At 38.5% G+C, this 13,946-nt stretch overlaps 1 protein-coding gene across 1 annotated transcript in view; it reads right to left on the bottom strand.

Moving 5' to 3' along the window:
- Positions 1 to 522: 522 nt before the first annotated feature.
- Positions 523 to 13,946, bottom strand: part of LOC102380686 (TPR and ankyrin repeat-containing protein 1-like) — a gene marked incomplete at its 3' end in the record, with an annotated part of 58,520 nt that continues 45,096 nt past the window's right edge. Inside the window, exons 8-13 of the mRNA XM_014525100.1 lie at positions 12,963 to 13,101; positions 12,246 to 12,377; positions 9,535 to 9,705; positions 6,493 to 6,654; positions 2,680 to 2,934; positions 523 to 699 (exon numbers count right to left, since the gene is read on the bottom strand). Coding sequence (XP_014380586.1) covers positions 523 to 699; positions 2,680 to 2,934; positions 6,493 to 6,654; positions 9,535 to 9,705; positions 12,246 to 12,377; positions 12,963 to 13,101 — 1,036 coding nt within the window. The remainder of the gene's footprint in view (positions 700 to 2,679; positions 2,935 to 6,492; positions 6,655 to 9,534; positions 9,706 to 12,245; positions 12,378 to 12,962; positions 13,102 to 13,946) is intronic.

The raw sequence follows: 13,946 nt of genomic DNA, 5'->3' as shown, positions 1-13,946 counted from the left end.
TCTGTGCATAATTTTGAATTATTCACTGTGCAATTAAAATCGTAAGTAATTGCGACTAATTTTTTTAATTGCGCAACTAATCACAATCACATTTAAAGTTTGACAGCCCTAGTTTCTTTGGGCATCTCTAAACCAATAATGGTGGATCTCAGGGAGAGTAATTAATAGGGGATCGATCACCCTAGATCTATCCACTTCAATGCTCTCTCTATAAAGTATCCACTCCTGTCAGCTACTGGGGAGAGGATATGAGGCTAAATGCACTGACTCAGTATGGCATTTATGTTCTTACAAGGTAAAGGTTTGGGGGGAGAAAAAAAAACAAACAGTAAAAATACTTCAACATTAGCCCTAACACTTTCCCCAAAGTCAGAAGCCATGCTCCAGTTTAACATTTATTTTCCTCCTCCTATTCCTAACATTTTATTGGCTCCTATTTAGTGGCTTATTTTTCAGACATACAGGTAGGACTACAGAGCTTCTTCCCAAAGTCAATGGTCTCATGGACATTAGAAGTCTTACCTCTTTTGTCTAAACAGATTGAGACTGCAGCATGCAAAGGAGTATCACCTTCTTTAATGGAAACACTCCGAGAATCTGCGCCACTGCTCAGAAGCAAATAAGCCAATTCAAAATCAGCATTTTTCAAGCACATTGTCAGTGGTTTTTCCTGGATGGTTCCAGGCCCCTCAGGTGAAGCTGGTGAAATAGAAAAGAATATTTACATTAAATCAGACAAATAGGTCTGTATACTATAAACAGGGTGAGCATATGTCCCAGTTTGGCCAAGACAGTCCTGGGTTTCGTAAGCAAGCCCCAGCCAATTAGTGAAAATTAAAACAGACATCCTGAAATCACAGGGGCATGAAGCACTGTTTGGCAAGGAGGTGGAGTGGCATGGTGCACCAGGCAAGCCCGCAGCAGTGCCATTGACTTCCTTAAAAGTAATATGGTTACCATAACTACAAAGGCTGCAAAAAAGAAAGGACATCAGCTTCAGATATTGAGTGGTTAATAGTTAAAAGCATAGGTTTCGTTTCAAAAGTTCATTACATGCGTCTGTCTCCGAGTATTATTAAGGTAATGCTAGTAACTGCATATCAATCTCTCTTTAAAACTGTATCAAGGGGGGGAAATTAAAAAAAAAAAGATTTTCCCTTAAATAATCTGAAGCCCAACAATTCTTTCAACCTCCCCCCATCAAAAAAAGTGCAGGAGTAGAGTATGTAAAAAATAATAAAAAGAATGGAATTTCTTCCTTGCACGGAACTACAGTTAAACCAGCATATTTCCATTTACTTGTAGCTGAGACTACTCTCCTCTCCCCACCTTTGAAAAATATAAATTATTATAGTGTAGCAGTTGAAGAAAAATAAGCCTTAAATACAATTTTCAGACCTTTCAGGAGTCAGTTGCCAAGATGAAACATATTGTAGGATCATAGGAAAGTAGGTCTGGAAGGGACCTCACAAAATCATCTAGACAAGCCCACTGGTAAAGCCAGGATCATCCCTGACTAAACCAGCCCATCCAAGTGTCTGTCTAATCTGCTCTTGAAAATTTCAAGGGATGGAGACTTCTGTAGGTCATCTGTTCCAATGCCTGCACCAAAGTCAGTAGTTTCCTCCTAATGGTCAACCACAATTTCCTCAGCTGCAGTTTTGAGGCTGTTGCTCCTAGTCCTGTCCCATACAGCCACAAAGCAAAGGCCATCTCCATCCTCTCTACAATTGCCCTGAAGGTTTTCGAAGATTTATCAAATTCTCTTTCAGTCTTCTCTTCTCCAGACTAAAGAATCCTAGCTCATTCAGCCTCTCCTCAAGTCTTGCTTCCCAGACCTCTAATTATTTTGATGCTCACTCCTGGACTCTTTGCAATCTATGCATATTTTTCCTGAAGCAAGGGGTCCAAAAATGGACACAGTACTCTAGGTGAGGCCTCACCAGTGCTGAATAGAGTGGAAGAATCACTTTTCTTGATTTGGAAGAGATGCTTTTGTTAATACAACTGAGTATGCTGGTGGCTTATTTTTTTCTTTTGCAACAAGAGCACACTGTTGGCTGATACTCAGCTCATGGTCCACCATAACGCCCAAGTCCTTGTCTGTACTACTACAGCCTTACCAATCAGCCCCCAGTTATTCCCCAGTTTGGAATCACAAATGGCAATGGTTCCTCAACTCCACAGGGGGACCCACATGGCACTATTCCACCCTACTTTATCTACTGATCCTGACAGCTTCTTGGAGAAGGGACCTTGTTTTCATGTTTACTGGTAATCACCTATCACCCTATATAAAGCAATAGAAAACCTTCATGAAATAATCCATGGGCATCCTAAATGAGGCTAATTGTGCCAATTTACATTCAGAACAACATACATAAGCTTTTCACAGCTCTCCTTACCCAAGTGAAAACAGCGTTTGGCTATTTCTTCCACAAAGGCATTTCAGTGGAGATTTTGCTCCCTTGCTCATGCTGAATATTAGCTTACCCTACAGGTAAGCTCTATCCATTTCGACACAAAACATCATGCTCTAGAATCAAGCCTTTTATATACAGCTATTGCATTCACAGAAGGGCAGGAGAATCACAAAGTAGTATTTCTAAAAGATCTGTTACAGTCAACAAACTAAAGTTTTATATCTTCTAAGACATTTTAATATCTGTGAGTTTTTACCTCCTCTTTCTATCAGGCATCTTATGAGATGTACTCGTCGCTCATCCGCTCTGTCAAGCTGTTTGATAATGCTGCCAGTGTTGATGTCAGAAAGATCACAATTTTTGATGAGTCCACCTCCTGGGGACATTTTTCCACTGGCTTTCCCTGTTAGCAACAGCAAAACTTCATGCCACATTTGCTTTTCTAACAAGAGCTTTATGAAGCTGGTAGCACAAGCATGGTAGATGTCACAAACCATGTCTTCAGGAATTTCTACAAAGAAACAAAGGAAAAACAAAATAAAAATCAAGATATCAATAAAATATTGACCAGTGTAAACCAATTCCAGAATTATTAACCATTCAAAGTATATATAACTTCAACCTAGCATTAGTGTTCTGTATCCAATAGCATAGAAAGCATGCATATAAACAAAAATCAGTAAAAGAAATCAATGTTACCTTAGGACCTGGATAGATGACACGTTTGTAATGCTGTAATCAGCACTAAACCATTGTAAAAAAGTAGCACTAAGATGACGCAAAGCCCTATACTAGAGCCACTTCACCCAACCCAATGGAGAATTCCCCCCTGGATTACACCCAATTCCCTGTAAAGACTCAGAGTAAACCTATAGTGGTGTAAATTACATTGGCTTGTGTCATCAGTCTGTATTTATTCCATGATGGCAAACTGGCTATTATCTGCTATTATCTAGTGATGAGGCCAGTGATAAATAGTCACCTGTGCTGGGACATCTGATCCTCTGTCTGTTCCTGATCTTGATGTAATTACATTGGTATACATAATCAGGGTAAACTATACCAAGGGATGTATTCCTGGTCTTTAGGCAAGCAGCTAAGGGAGGCTGGTAAAAGGTTAAAAAAAACCAAAAAACCCCGACCCCAACAAAACAAAAACCTTGGAGTGTCCTTAATTTACAATCAGATTCAAAACCTTCTCACAAAAAACCTGTTCACTTACTTCTCTGTTCCCCCACTTTTGGGAGAAAGCAGAGGAGGAACAGAGAATACTTCATGTAGACATTGAACACAAATTCTCTAAAAAAAGAGTTGAAGCACACTCATAAAGCACTGCTGACAAGCCCATGGTGCTGCTGTCTGCCCTAGACTGCTTAAAAGGACCTCAGGTCTCACAAGTGCAGAATCTAAGATACATATCAAAATTACTAAATTCACAAGAATAAAAGAGCCACATTCTCCTATTTTCACTGCTCAGCTTCAACTGCTACATTCCTCTGGAACTGCATTATCACCTCCCTGTGCTTATGACATCATCTCTCCTACTGGATTCCCAGCTTCTCCCACCAGAAAGTGTGACTGTACTAAAGCAATTCAACTTTTTTTAGTACAGGCTCATTGCAACGACAGCATGGGGGTGCAACCTGCTGGCGTGTGCACCCTTTAGAAGTTCAGGTCACACTACACAAACCCCATGGGCAGCAGTGATTAGGTGCACGCTGTAGGCAAGTCAGGAATAGTCACTGCAGTATGCATAGCCTTGACTTCCCACTGCTCCCAGTTGGGTAGGAACCACCACGCTTTCCACATATCTGGTCAACAAGCTGTACTAGTTACTCATCTAGAGCCCAGATTGGGGATGTGTATTTTAATACAGTTCTATTCTGAAGAGCAATTCCAAACAAAATAGTAGCACATGATTCCAGGCTTGTCATCTCTCAAACTGCAGATCAAATTTGCTGAGTTTATACAAGTAAAGATAGGACTTTAACTGACTGCCAGCTCAGAAAGCTCAATGGAGGATGTGAGGTGGGGGGGGCCAAAAGACAAAAACCCCTAGATGTGTGCTTTATACCTCAGGCACCAGCACTAGAAAGAGAATTTGGCCTGCAGAGTATTTACTCTATTTCGTCCAAGCAACCCATAGTTTTTCTCATCACTGCAACGGTCTCTGAAAGCCGAACTTCTTTATGAAATAGATAGGTACAAAATACATCTCAGCCTTTTTCAGTTGTGTCGACTCTGCAATTCTAACCAAAGATAAGAGAAATGTACACTTATTTTTGTCATGGAAGTATGGAAAATACAACTCTTAATATCCTGCAATACACTGGAGGGCGGGGGATGTAAGACAACATTCATGCCGTCTCTTTTCAGAGAAAAGCTTGACTTGAATCTATCCACAAACTTTATTACTCTGTGCCATTGTGGAATTTGAAAGAGAACACAATCCCAGATTGATATTGACTACATTCCCTATTAAATTAAATTCCCTAATAATCCAGTATCCATAAAAATGAAAGGACCAGTACCCTGAAGGCCTGAGTGACAGAAGAGAGTAAATGCTAAGGTGACAGACAATAGAACAAACAATACTTAAACTTTTCTGATCTTAATCAAAAGGCTTCCACGTTCATATAAATATATTTCAACATATTTTAGGAGTTTACAGTTAAACATTAGCAGAAATTTTGTGCTCCTCATGTCCCCACGTTTCTCTTTTGGTCTGAACGCCCTCCCTCTCACACTTCCAGCACACTACTATATCATCTGTAGAAACGGGTGGGGAGAAAGGAAGGTAAAGGGGGAGAAGCAAAAAAAGGAAAAGCGAAAGACCGGAAAAATACAATAAAACTATATTTTAAAAAATATGTATTTTGTTGGATTTGTTTTTTCTGTCTCTCTGATTTGAGACGCTTTCCTGATAACAGAAATGACTGGAAACAGAAAATGACTGCTGTTCAATGTTCAAATTGGAGGTTACTTAATATTATAGAACCAGTGTTGCAGTGCAGTGGTGTGAGGCAGTTATTTCTACTTTCCAGATGCTATTTTAATGCTTAAGTCAATACACCCAGCATTGAAATAAAATGCAGAGTCACGCACTGCTTTCTTGTTGAAGTTGCCTGTAAAGAACAAAACACATGATATGCATCTTAGGCATACAGGCAACTCCCGCTTAGAGCTCTTAATTGGTTACCAAAAAACTGAGCGTTAAGCAGAAATAGCGTTAAGCAAAATTGAAAGTTTTTGACAAACCAAGATGGCAACCGTGACCATTATAACAAAATTCACTGAGCACTAAGTGGAATCAGGTATCAATGTAAAATGAGCATTACAGCGAAATAACGCTAAGCAAAACAGTGTTAAGTACAGGAAACTCCTGCTTGTGAAAAAGCTGCTTATCACAAGCATAAGAAGTCTTTCTGCAGCTTTGCATTCAAGGCCTCCTTCTCTCTAAAGTCTATATGCTAGAATTGGCAGAATAAAAATAAAATCTTGGAATGCTAACAGTCCTATTTAAGTTAAATATTTAATATAGTGGGGGGCGGAAAAATCAAATGCACCATATTCAGTACGATTAAAAAAACTGCCAAATAAAACTTTGATGAATAGCATTTATACTAGTAACAAGGTGTCAGAAAAATATAACTATGACTCCAAATATTAGTGTATTAATATACTTGTGATACAAACAAGAGAGTCAATCAGTTTTTAGTCATTACATTTGAAAATACTATATAGCAATTCTATTTGTAGGCAGAAGCATTTTGCCAGTCTTAAAATTAAAAACAAACAAAACCCAGCACAGAAGCATAAAGCAATACCCTTGCTCATTTATAGGCAAGACTGCAACAAAAGAATATAACTATAATATAATCTATGCCGTTTGTGGCATTGAATCTTGTGCATTTTTCTTGAAACATTAAAAAGGCAAGACATAACAAGTACAAAATGTTTTTGTCCTATGTTACAGAAACCAGGGGACAAAATCCTACATGTTAGCCACATATACAAAAGACTCATAGATATGAAATTGTGAGAGGGGGAGATAAACTGTTTATCTTACCTTTTACAGTAGACAGTTTCTTCAGAAAGTTCTGAACAGCTTTTTCCTGCAATAAATTTTTATGCTGTTCTTGGTTTTCAGGACTGCAGAACTTCAGAAATTGTTCAAAAGCAACCTGAAGAAAATCCGTTTTATCAGACGAGGTTTTGCTTTCACTCTGCCCTGCAAAATATCACCAAAGTTGGTAATCTGTTTCTGGTTTCCTTTTAGTTACATTTTGGTTTGGTTTCCTTAGAGAAGAAGAATGTATGGATATTATTATACAATATATCCTATTAATTGTAGGATATAGGAGTGTTAACCTGGGTAAAAGTACATGTGGGTTTTTTTAAGAAGAGACACAAAAATATGTCATCTGCCAGTTCATGAAATATTATACAAAAATAATGTTGGAAGACAGTGTGCTTTCCATTTTAGCTAAATGCTCTTAACAGAAAAGTCCAACCCCGATTTAAGTTTGTCTGCTGCTTTCAAGACATTAAACTACATCGAAGTGAGATGAAAATAAAATGATTTATTTCATCCCTTAGGATGCTAAGACAGAAGTCAGATTACTGGAGATAACTCAAGGAAGGTAGTCATCTTTCAGGTATTTCTGAAGGATATTCCAGGAGTAGAGCAACAACTATTTCTCTAATCCTACATAAACAAAGGCCCCTGACAGATATTACACTTAAAGGTGTGATTAGTCTGTTAATCGTATCTTAAATAGACACTCAACCACACATTCAGGATATAAGTGGCACCATAAAAAGAGAAACCATCCACAAAAAATTACACAATTTTTGTGTAATATTTTTGTGGCTGGTTTCCATCAAGCTTCAAACTCAACATATGGCAGGGTTAGGACTGCATCGAGTCCCCAGCTGGCTTCAGTACGGTACGTGCTGGCCAACAATCAGATAATTGTTGGCTGGACTGGGACCACAGCTGGGCTTGGACCAGCGCGGGTGCAGTCCTGGAGCCAGCTGGCTGATAAGATGATCATCAGCTGGATTGGGACCACAGTAGAGCCTCAGCAGAAGAGATTCCAAGTCGATCTTTTCATTACAAAGCCACAGGCCAATGGACCATTGCAGACCAAGGGCAAAAGAGCACAGAGAAACTATAGATGTCAGCTAGATGAAGGGTAAGAATCTGTACTTGGTACACTTTTCTGTCTTCAAACCTATGGTCCGTTTTGTTTGCTTCCAACCCGTGTAATAAATACTTTTGTTGTTTGTCTCCTGACTGACAGTGGAAAGAGTTATTTCTAAGGGAATGATATTCCAGGCTTACTCTGTCCATAGAGAGGGGGACCTATATTGCTTCCATAACCCAAAACCCATAACTCACTTGGGTCCATCACAGGTCCCTCACTGCAACAGCAGAATCCAGCATAAGGGCAAAGGAACTGAGGTACTAGGATAGGGAGCTATTTTGGGGCAACCTCAATCTGTTCCTTGGGGCAAGTGGCAGTTCCATGGGGAAAATTTGGGACCTCAGGGGTCCCCTGCAGATAGATGGTTTTGTGACAACCATCATTTTGCATGATCATGAAAACAAAGAGGTCAATGCATTCTAGCCTAAAAAGCAGGCAAAGCAGCACGTTATTCCAAGGTACTTGGGAAGAATCAACTGAGGGCATCTTGATCCTTTTAATGGTTAAAACACTAGAGCAGGCTGTAGTTCAGTGGGCCCCAAATACTGCATCCTACAAGTTCCTATTTCTAAATATTTTTAATTCCTGTTGAAAGGGGATGGAGTGATGAGCTCTGACTAGTAAGCAACATATTCTAGATGACATAATTAGTGGTAGGCTGTTTAAGATACAAAAATAATGTGGCCTTTGTAACATAGACCTTCACTTCAGAACCAGTAATAGATCTCAACTGAGGAGCAGGAAGTAGCCACCATTTTAAAAATAGGCCAAATGACATATTAGCAAATTATAATTTTTTTTTGTTATTATTATTTATTTCTCCTGATGTTCCAGTTGTAATGTGTTATGGGAGAAGAACAAGACACAAAAAGATGAATAAAAGTAGTTAGTATATGGATTAAGGTATACGAGCAACAAAGTGCCTCCTTTCTACCAGGTAGGTGAAGGTGGCAGGTCAGAACGGTTTCCTTTACTGAATGGAAAAAAATATCTGATTATTTCCAGAGTTCTCCATAGTTAAAATATTATGGAAATTTTTCAAATGTAGATCATAAGCTTTGGGGGGGCATGCTTCTATTTTTACTAAGCTTCTACAGTAATGATATGCATTTTCTTCACCCAGAAGAGTAGCTGAAATGTAATCTGCCAGTTCCCAATAGCACTGGCATCTGTACATTTTAAACATTACCTGGGGGTGGGTGGGAATCAGCCACAGAACTTACTATCAGTGGCAACCTGAGCATAGTTGAACGTACACAAAACATCCCCTAAAGGCCCCAGCTTTACAAAACTATTACATACTAACTAGCACACTGTCATTCCACTGCAATTTCTGGTCCCCATAAAATAGGATTGTTATTATTACGCTATCCAAAAGAATACTGGCTGCCTAATAATAAATGGAAAGACATGATGCAAAGATTCTTACAAACCTAAGGACCTGCTCTTGCAAATACTTAAGCACATACTCTTCCAACTATATGGGTAGTCACACTGACACTTTAAGTTACACATGTGGGTAAAATTTGCAGAAGTATGGTCTATTTTTGACAAGAAGTGATGAGACACAGTAAGCAACACCAGAGAAGGAAGAAATGTGGAAAGACACAGATTGCGGAAATAACTCAGTTTGAACACGGAACCAAATGGTGGTACAAATACTTTTTTTTGAAGATGACAAGAGACTAGTAAAGCATTGCTGACAGGGAATGACACAACGTGATATTAGAAACAGTTTGAGTTTTTTACAAATGTCATTCAATACAAGGACAAGAAGTTTAAACCTGATACAGGAGAGATACAGAAATGAAACTCATCACTCTCAATGAAAAATGGAACTTCTGTGGTTTGTAAAAGAACACCATTTTAAAACAGGGAATGAAAACAGCCTTATGTAATACCTGGTGATTCCGCAGAGAAAGCAGGATGTCTTGCTATGTGACTGTTGATTATATCTACAGCCTTGAAGTTTTTATTTTTCTTCAGCATATCGACAGCACATCTTGACAGTCTATCTGCAATCGTGGGATCCACTCCATAATTTAGGAGCATCTGCACATCATCTGTTTGACCTAAACCATAAAAAGAAATGCAGCTGAAAGAGAAAACATGGGCCTCACTGTTTGTGGGGGGAGAGGGCAGGGGAGTTATTGCCATGGTTCAAACGCTGATTACAGAAAAATGAATAGCTTGATATTACATATAACTGCCACTATCTGTTTCCTATATAGTGGTTTTCATCCATAGATCTCCATACAATGTGTAAGAGTACAGCATCATTTCCCTCGTTTTACAGATAGGAAAACTGAGGCACAAGGTCCAAGAACATACAGCAGGACAGTAGTCAAGCTAGACACTGAATCCTAGGTCTCCTATGTCCCAGCACAGTGCTTAAGCTATTAAGTAGGGCCTTACATAAAAAAGGCTTTTATGGGGTGATCACTAAAGACAGATTCTTCACAATATCCCACGTTCTTAAGTATGAAAACAGAGCAAAGCACCAGTTTCATTCCATATCAGGAAGAGAAGATCATCTAAGCATTATTAAGCCTTGTAATAAAGCTTATCACCATTTTGCTAAATACAATATTGTTTTTGCTCCCTTCAACAGAAACTATACATGTCTTAGAACAAACAATAATCAAAAGTCTCTCAAAAACGTCAACTTAGTTTTGAGGCCTCACCACAATAAGTTGACCAGGCATCCAAGTATAAGCCTATTCCACACTTTTCAAGTTCCCCAAAAAAGTCTGTGCAATAGTTTAGTGAGTCCTCTCCCATCTCACTGCTCTGTGCAATTTAGTCTTAAGGCCATGATGAAGGTGGATTTCAAAAATAATGATATTCCAGAGACTCAAACAGGGAGAAATTAAGATCACACTTGGAAATCTAATAGGTCTAACAAGACCATGCCTAAAATATTTTTAGTGTACTAGAAGGCAATGAACTCTCTTAACGATACCCCTTTATGCCCTTATAATGGGCACCGTAATACTCTGAGGATGCATCTACATATTAATTAATGTGCAGTAGTTATTGCACATTAAATTTAGTACGTGTATAATCAAGTAGTAAATTAATGTGCAGTAACCAGAGTTACTGTGCAGTAGCACCAGAGCACACCTTTTTAGCGAAGCTATGCACAGTAGCATATTAGCTCTGTTTGTGCTGTGACATGCTACTATGCAGTATTATTAGGTTACTGAGCAGTTAGCATCTCATGTAGACATGCCCAAGAAGATGTGTACTCTCCTTACCTCAGGACAGGGAAACATCTGCTTCAAGCCACATCCAGCAAAAAGCCAGGAGGAGTGCAAGAGTTAGGGGATCAGCCAAGCAAGCAAGTGAAAGAAGCATAAGTCATGACTTGATGACCTTTTCATTTTCCTAAGACACTGACAGGAGGTGGATAAGAAACAGCGATAGAAGGTAGGAACCTCCTATCACTGTCTCTTATCCTTCTCCTACCACTGTGTCCCCACTTGCTAGAGCATCAAGGCATAACCTGGCTGGAAGAAAATCTGGGAAGAAGCAAAACACTTTACATATGTAATGCCTGGCTTTGTGCATTTACACCTTACCATTTATGCTTTTTTATTTTTATTTTTTTGGAAAAGCAGATGGCTGTGAAATTTCTTCCATCATCTGCTTCTTCTATCACTACTCATTTAGCAGCAGATGGGATGGCTATGAGAGGTTAAATGTGACACTTCTACAACTAACTCAATATTATGAATGAGACTACCACAGACTATAAAAAATGCAGTAGGTCAGCATTTAACCAAGTAATCATGGGATCAATAGTGATGCTCATTTCCTGTTGCCATCCAGTTGAATTATTAAGAAATGCATGTAAAATAATAATAAAGCTAAGTTTCTACAGTTGTAACCAGAGGAAAAAAAGGAAATTCAGAGATGGCATCATAATTTGACCTTTACAAGAAACCCCTGAAAAACAGCTCCAAATTTGTCACACCTAAGACAAGACATATTTTACAAATAAACACAACTTCAATCTAATCAGGTCTAAGCCCTTATACAATTTATAAAGGGCATCAAAACTTAGAAATATCAGGAAGAAAAAAAAACAAGCTGTACCTAGTGGATAAACCAATGATTGTGAACCAGAGTGCCAGAGCACTATGAGGTGCCACCAGATCCTTTGAAGGGTCCCCAACATGTGAGAAGATAAGCAAATAAACTAAGCAGATGCTCCTCCTTGCCTGGAAGTTTCCTAGCCCTACTGCCCAGACCCTGTGTGAGGAGGTAAGCATTGTAATATAAATTAATTTTTGAAATTGGGTGCCACTCAATTCACAAAAATTATAAAAGTGTGCCTTGAGTTCAGTCAGCGGTGCCTCAAGTCCAAAAAAGTTGAGAACCGGTGGGATACATCTTAAATCAGAAAAAAGGAATCCTAACATTGTATCATTATTTTTTAAACAGATACTGTATTTGCTGTGGTTATTAAGGTTGCACTCAGACTACAAGCCTTTCCCATTCTTCTCCTTGGCATGCATTAAGAACATCATTGTCTGGAGGCTTTTTTCCCCCCCTTTTGTCAAAACAAGCCCAAAGATGGAGGGGAAAAAATCCATCCTTATTTACATACGTTTCATGGAATATCCATTGGAATGAGATGCCACAACATGTAGGACTGTGCAGCCATCGCAGTCTTGCTGGTTGATACTACCCTTCAAGTCTGGTTTCTGGTCTAGCAGCCATCTGAAAAGATCGCTCCCTTCTGAAATGAGTAAAAAAAAAACGTGTCACAAAACTGTACACTGTTATACTAAAACAGAAGGAGGAGGAAATAATATTATATTTTCTCTTGGAGTGAAAGAGACCCTCTCACAGACCCTTCCTTTTAAGGCAGAGAGTGGATGACAGAAGAAAATTGAAAAGCATCAACAAATGGTGCTATGGGTCAACTTCTTTGTTGGACACAGAACCAAATTTTGGCTGATTCATAATATATATGCAATTCTGGTCTTGATCTACAGATTTTTAACCTGTTACCCAAATCAAACAAACAGACAGACAGACTGCTATTATTTTCAAAGTTGACATTTATAGCTATAATGCTTTGGCTTTTAACCAAGGAAAATGTTGTTTCAATGTCAGTATTGGGATCATATGACTTCCAAACACATCTGAACAAGAGGAATGAAGCTTGAGTAATATTTTTTGTAGTAAATTCTTGAGCTATAGAAGATAATCTCCTGATATGATTTGGTTTGAGATTTTGTCAAATATGGTTTCAGTTACAAATTTTCTGGAGGCTGGCCTTGGTTGCCTTTGTTTTATTTTAATATGGATTGCTGCTTACTTGCTTTGATGCAGAGTTTAACGATAGCGTGAAGTGGATAAGCTCCAACGCTCCCAATGTTTGCTCCAATAGAGATAAGCCATTCCACCAGTTGTGGTAACCTGTCTATTCTGTCATATTGTCCAAAGAGAACATATTTCTGATAACAAAAGAAATAAGTAAAAACATTAGAGTTGCATTATTCTACAATGCATGACAGAAATTCTCTTTCCCAGGGTTATTTTCACCTCATCCAAAACAAGAGTTTTTCGTGACTTACGAATTTGATGTAACAATGACAATGCAACAGAATAAAGGTGTTTGCTTTACTTATTATAAAGTTGAACTGCAAATATATTTATTTGCATTTCAAGAGCACCTAAAAGCCCCAACTCAGTGAGGGCCCCAATTTGCTATGAACTGCTCAACAAAAAAAGACACAACACTACAAAGCAGATGTCTCTGCCCCAAAGAACTCCAATTTTACACTACTTAATATTACTATGTATTAGTAATATATATTCTATATTTTGTATGATACATATCCTATTTATCTACCATACTAGTATTGCATAAATCTCTCCTTTTCTGTACTGATGGTACCAAGTCTTTTAGGGCCAGAAAAAGGAGTTTGCAATCACACTAGTACAGGATATTATAAGGCTTCACACGTGATTTTTTTTTTTTAATTATTATTTTATTTTATTTATTTATTTATTTTTTTTAAACAGGGGGTTTCAGTTCAATCACTGGAGAAGCCTGGCTTGGCTCCTAGACCATGGGCCTTTTACAGATTATCTATACCCCTCACATCTACTAAACAGGAGATATGCCTTTTCTACCTTGAAATCACTATAGCAGCTTTAAACTAGCTAGCTTGGTATTGGATAGCAGCAGTAGTGCTAGCTGCTACCCCTCCCCCATCCAACAATTTTGATTAACACTTATGTAATTAGCCACGTAGCAAGCTACACTGCTGGGAACACCCAGACAGGCTACTTTAAA

The sequence above is a fragment of the Alligator sinensis genome, unplaced genomic scaffold, assembly GCF_000455745.1.
Source record: "Alligator sinensis unplaced genomic scaffold, ASM45574v1 scaffold763_1, whole genome shotgun sequence".
NCBI lineage: Eukaryota > Metazoa > Chordata > Crocodylia > Alligatoridae > Alligator > Alligator sinensis.
This window is presented reverse-complemented; position numbering and strand designations above follow the sequence as displayed.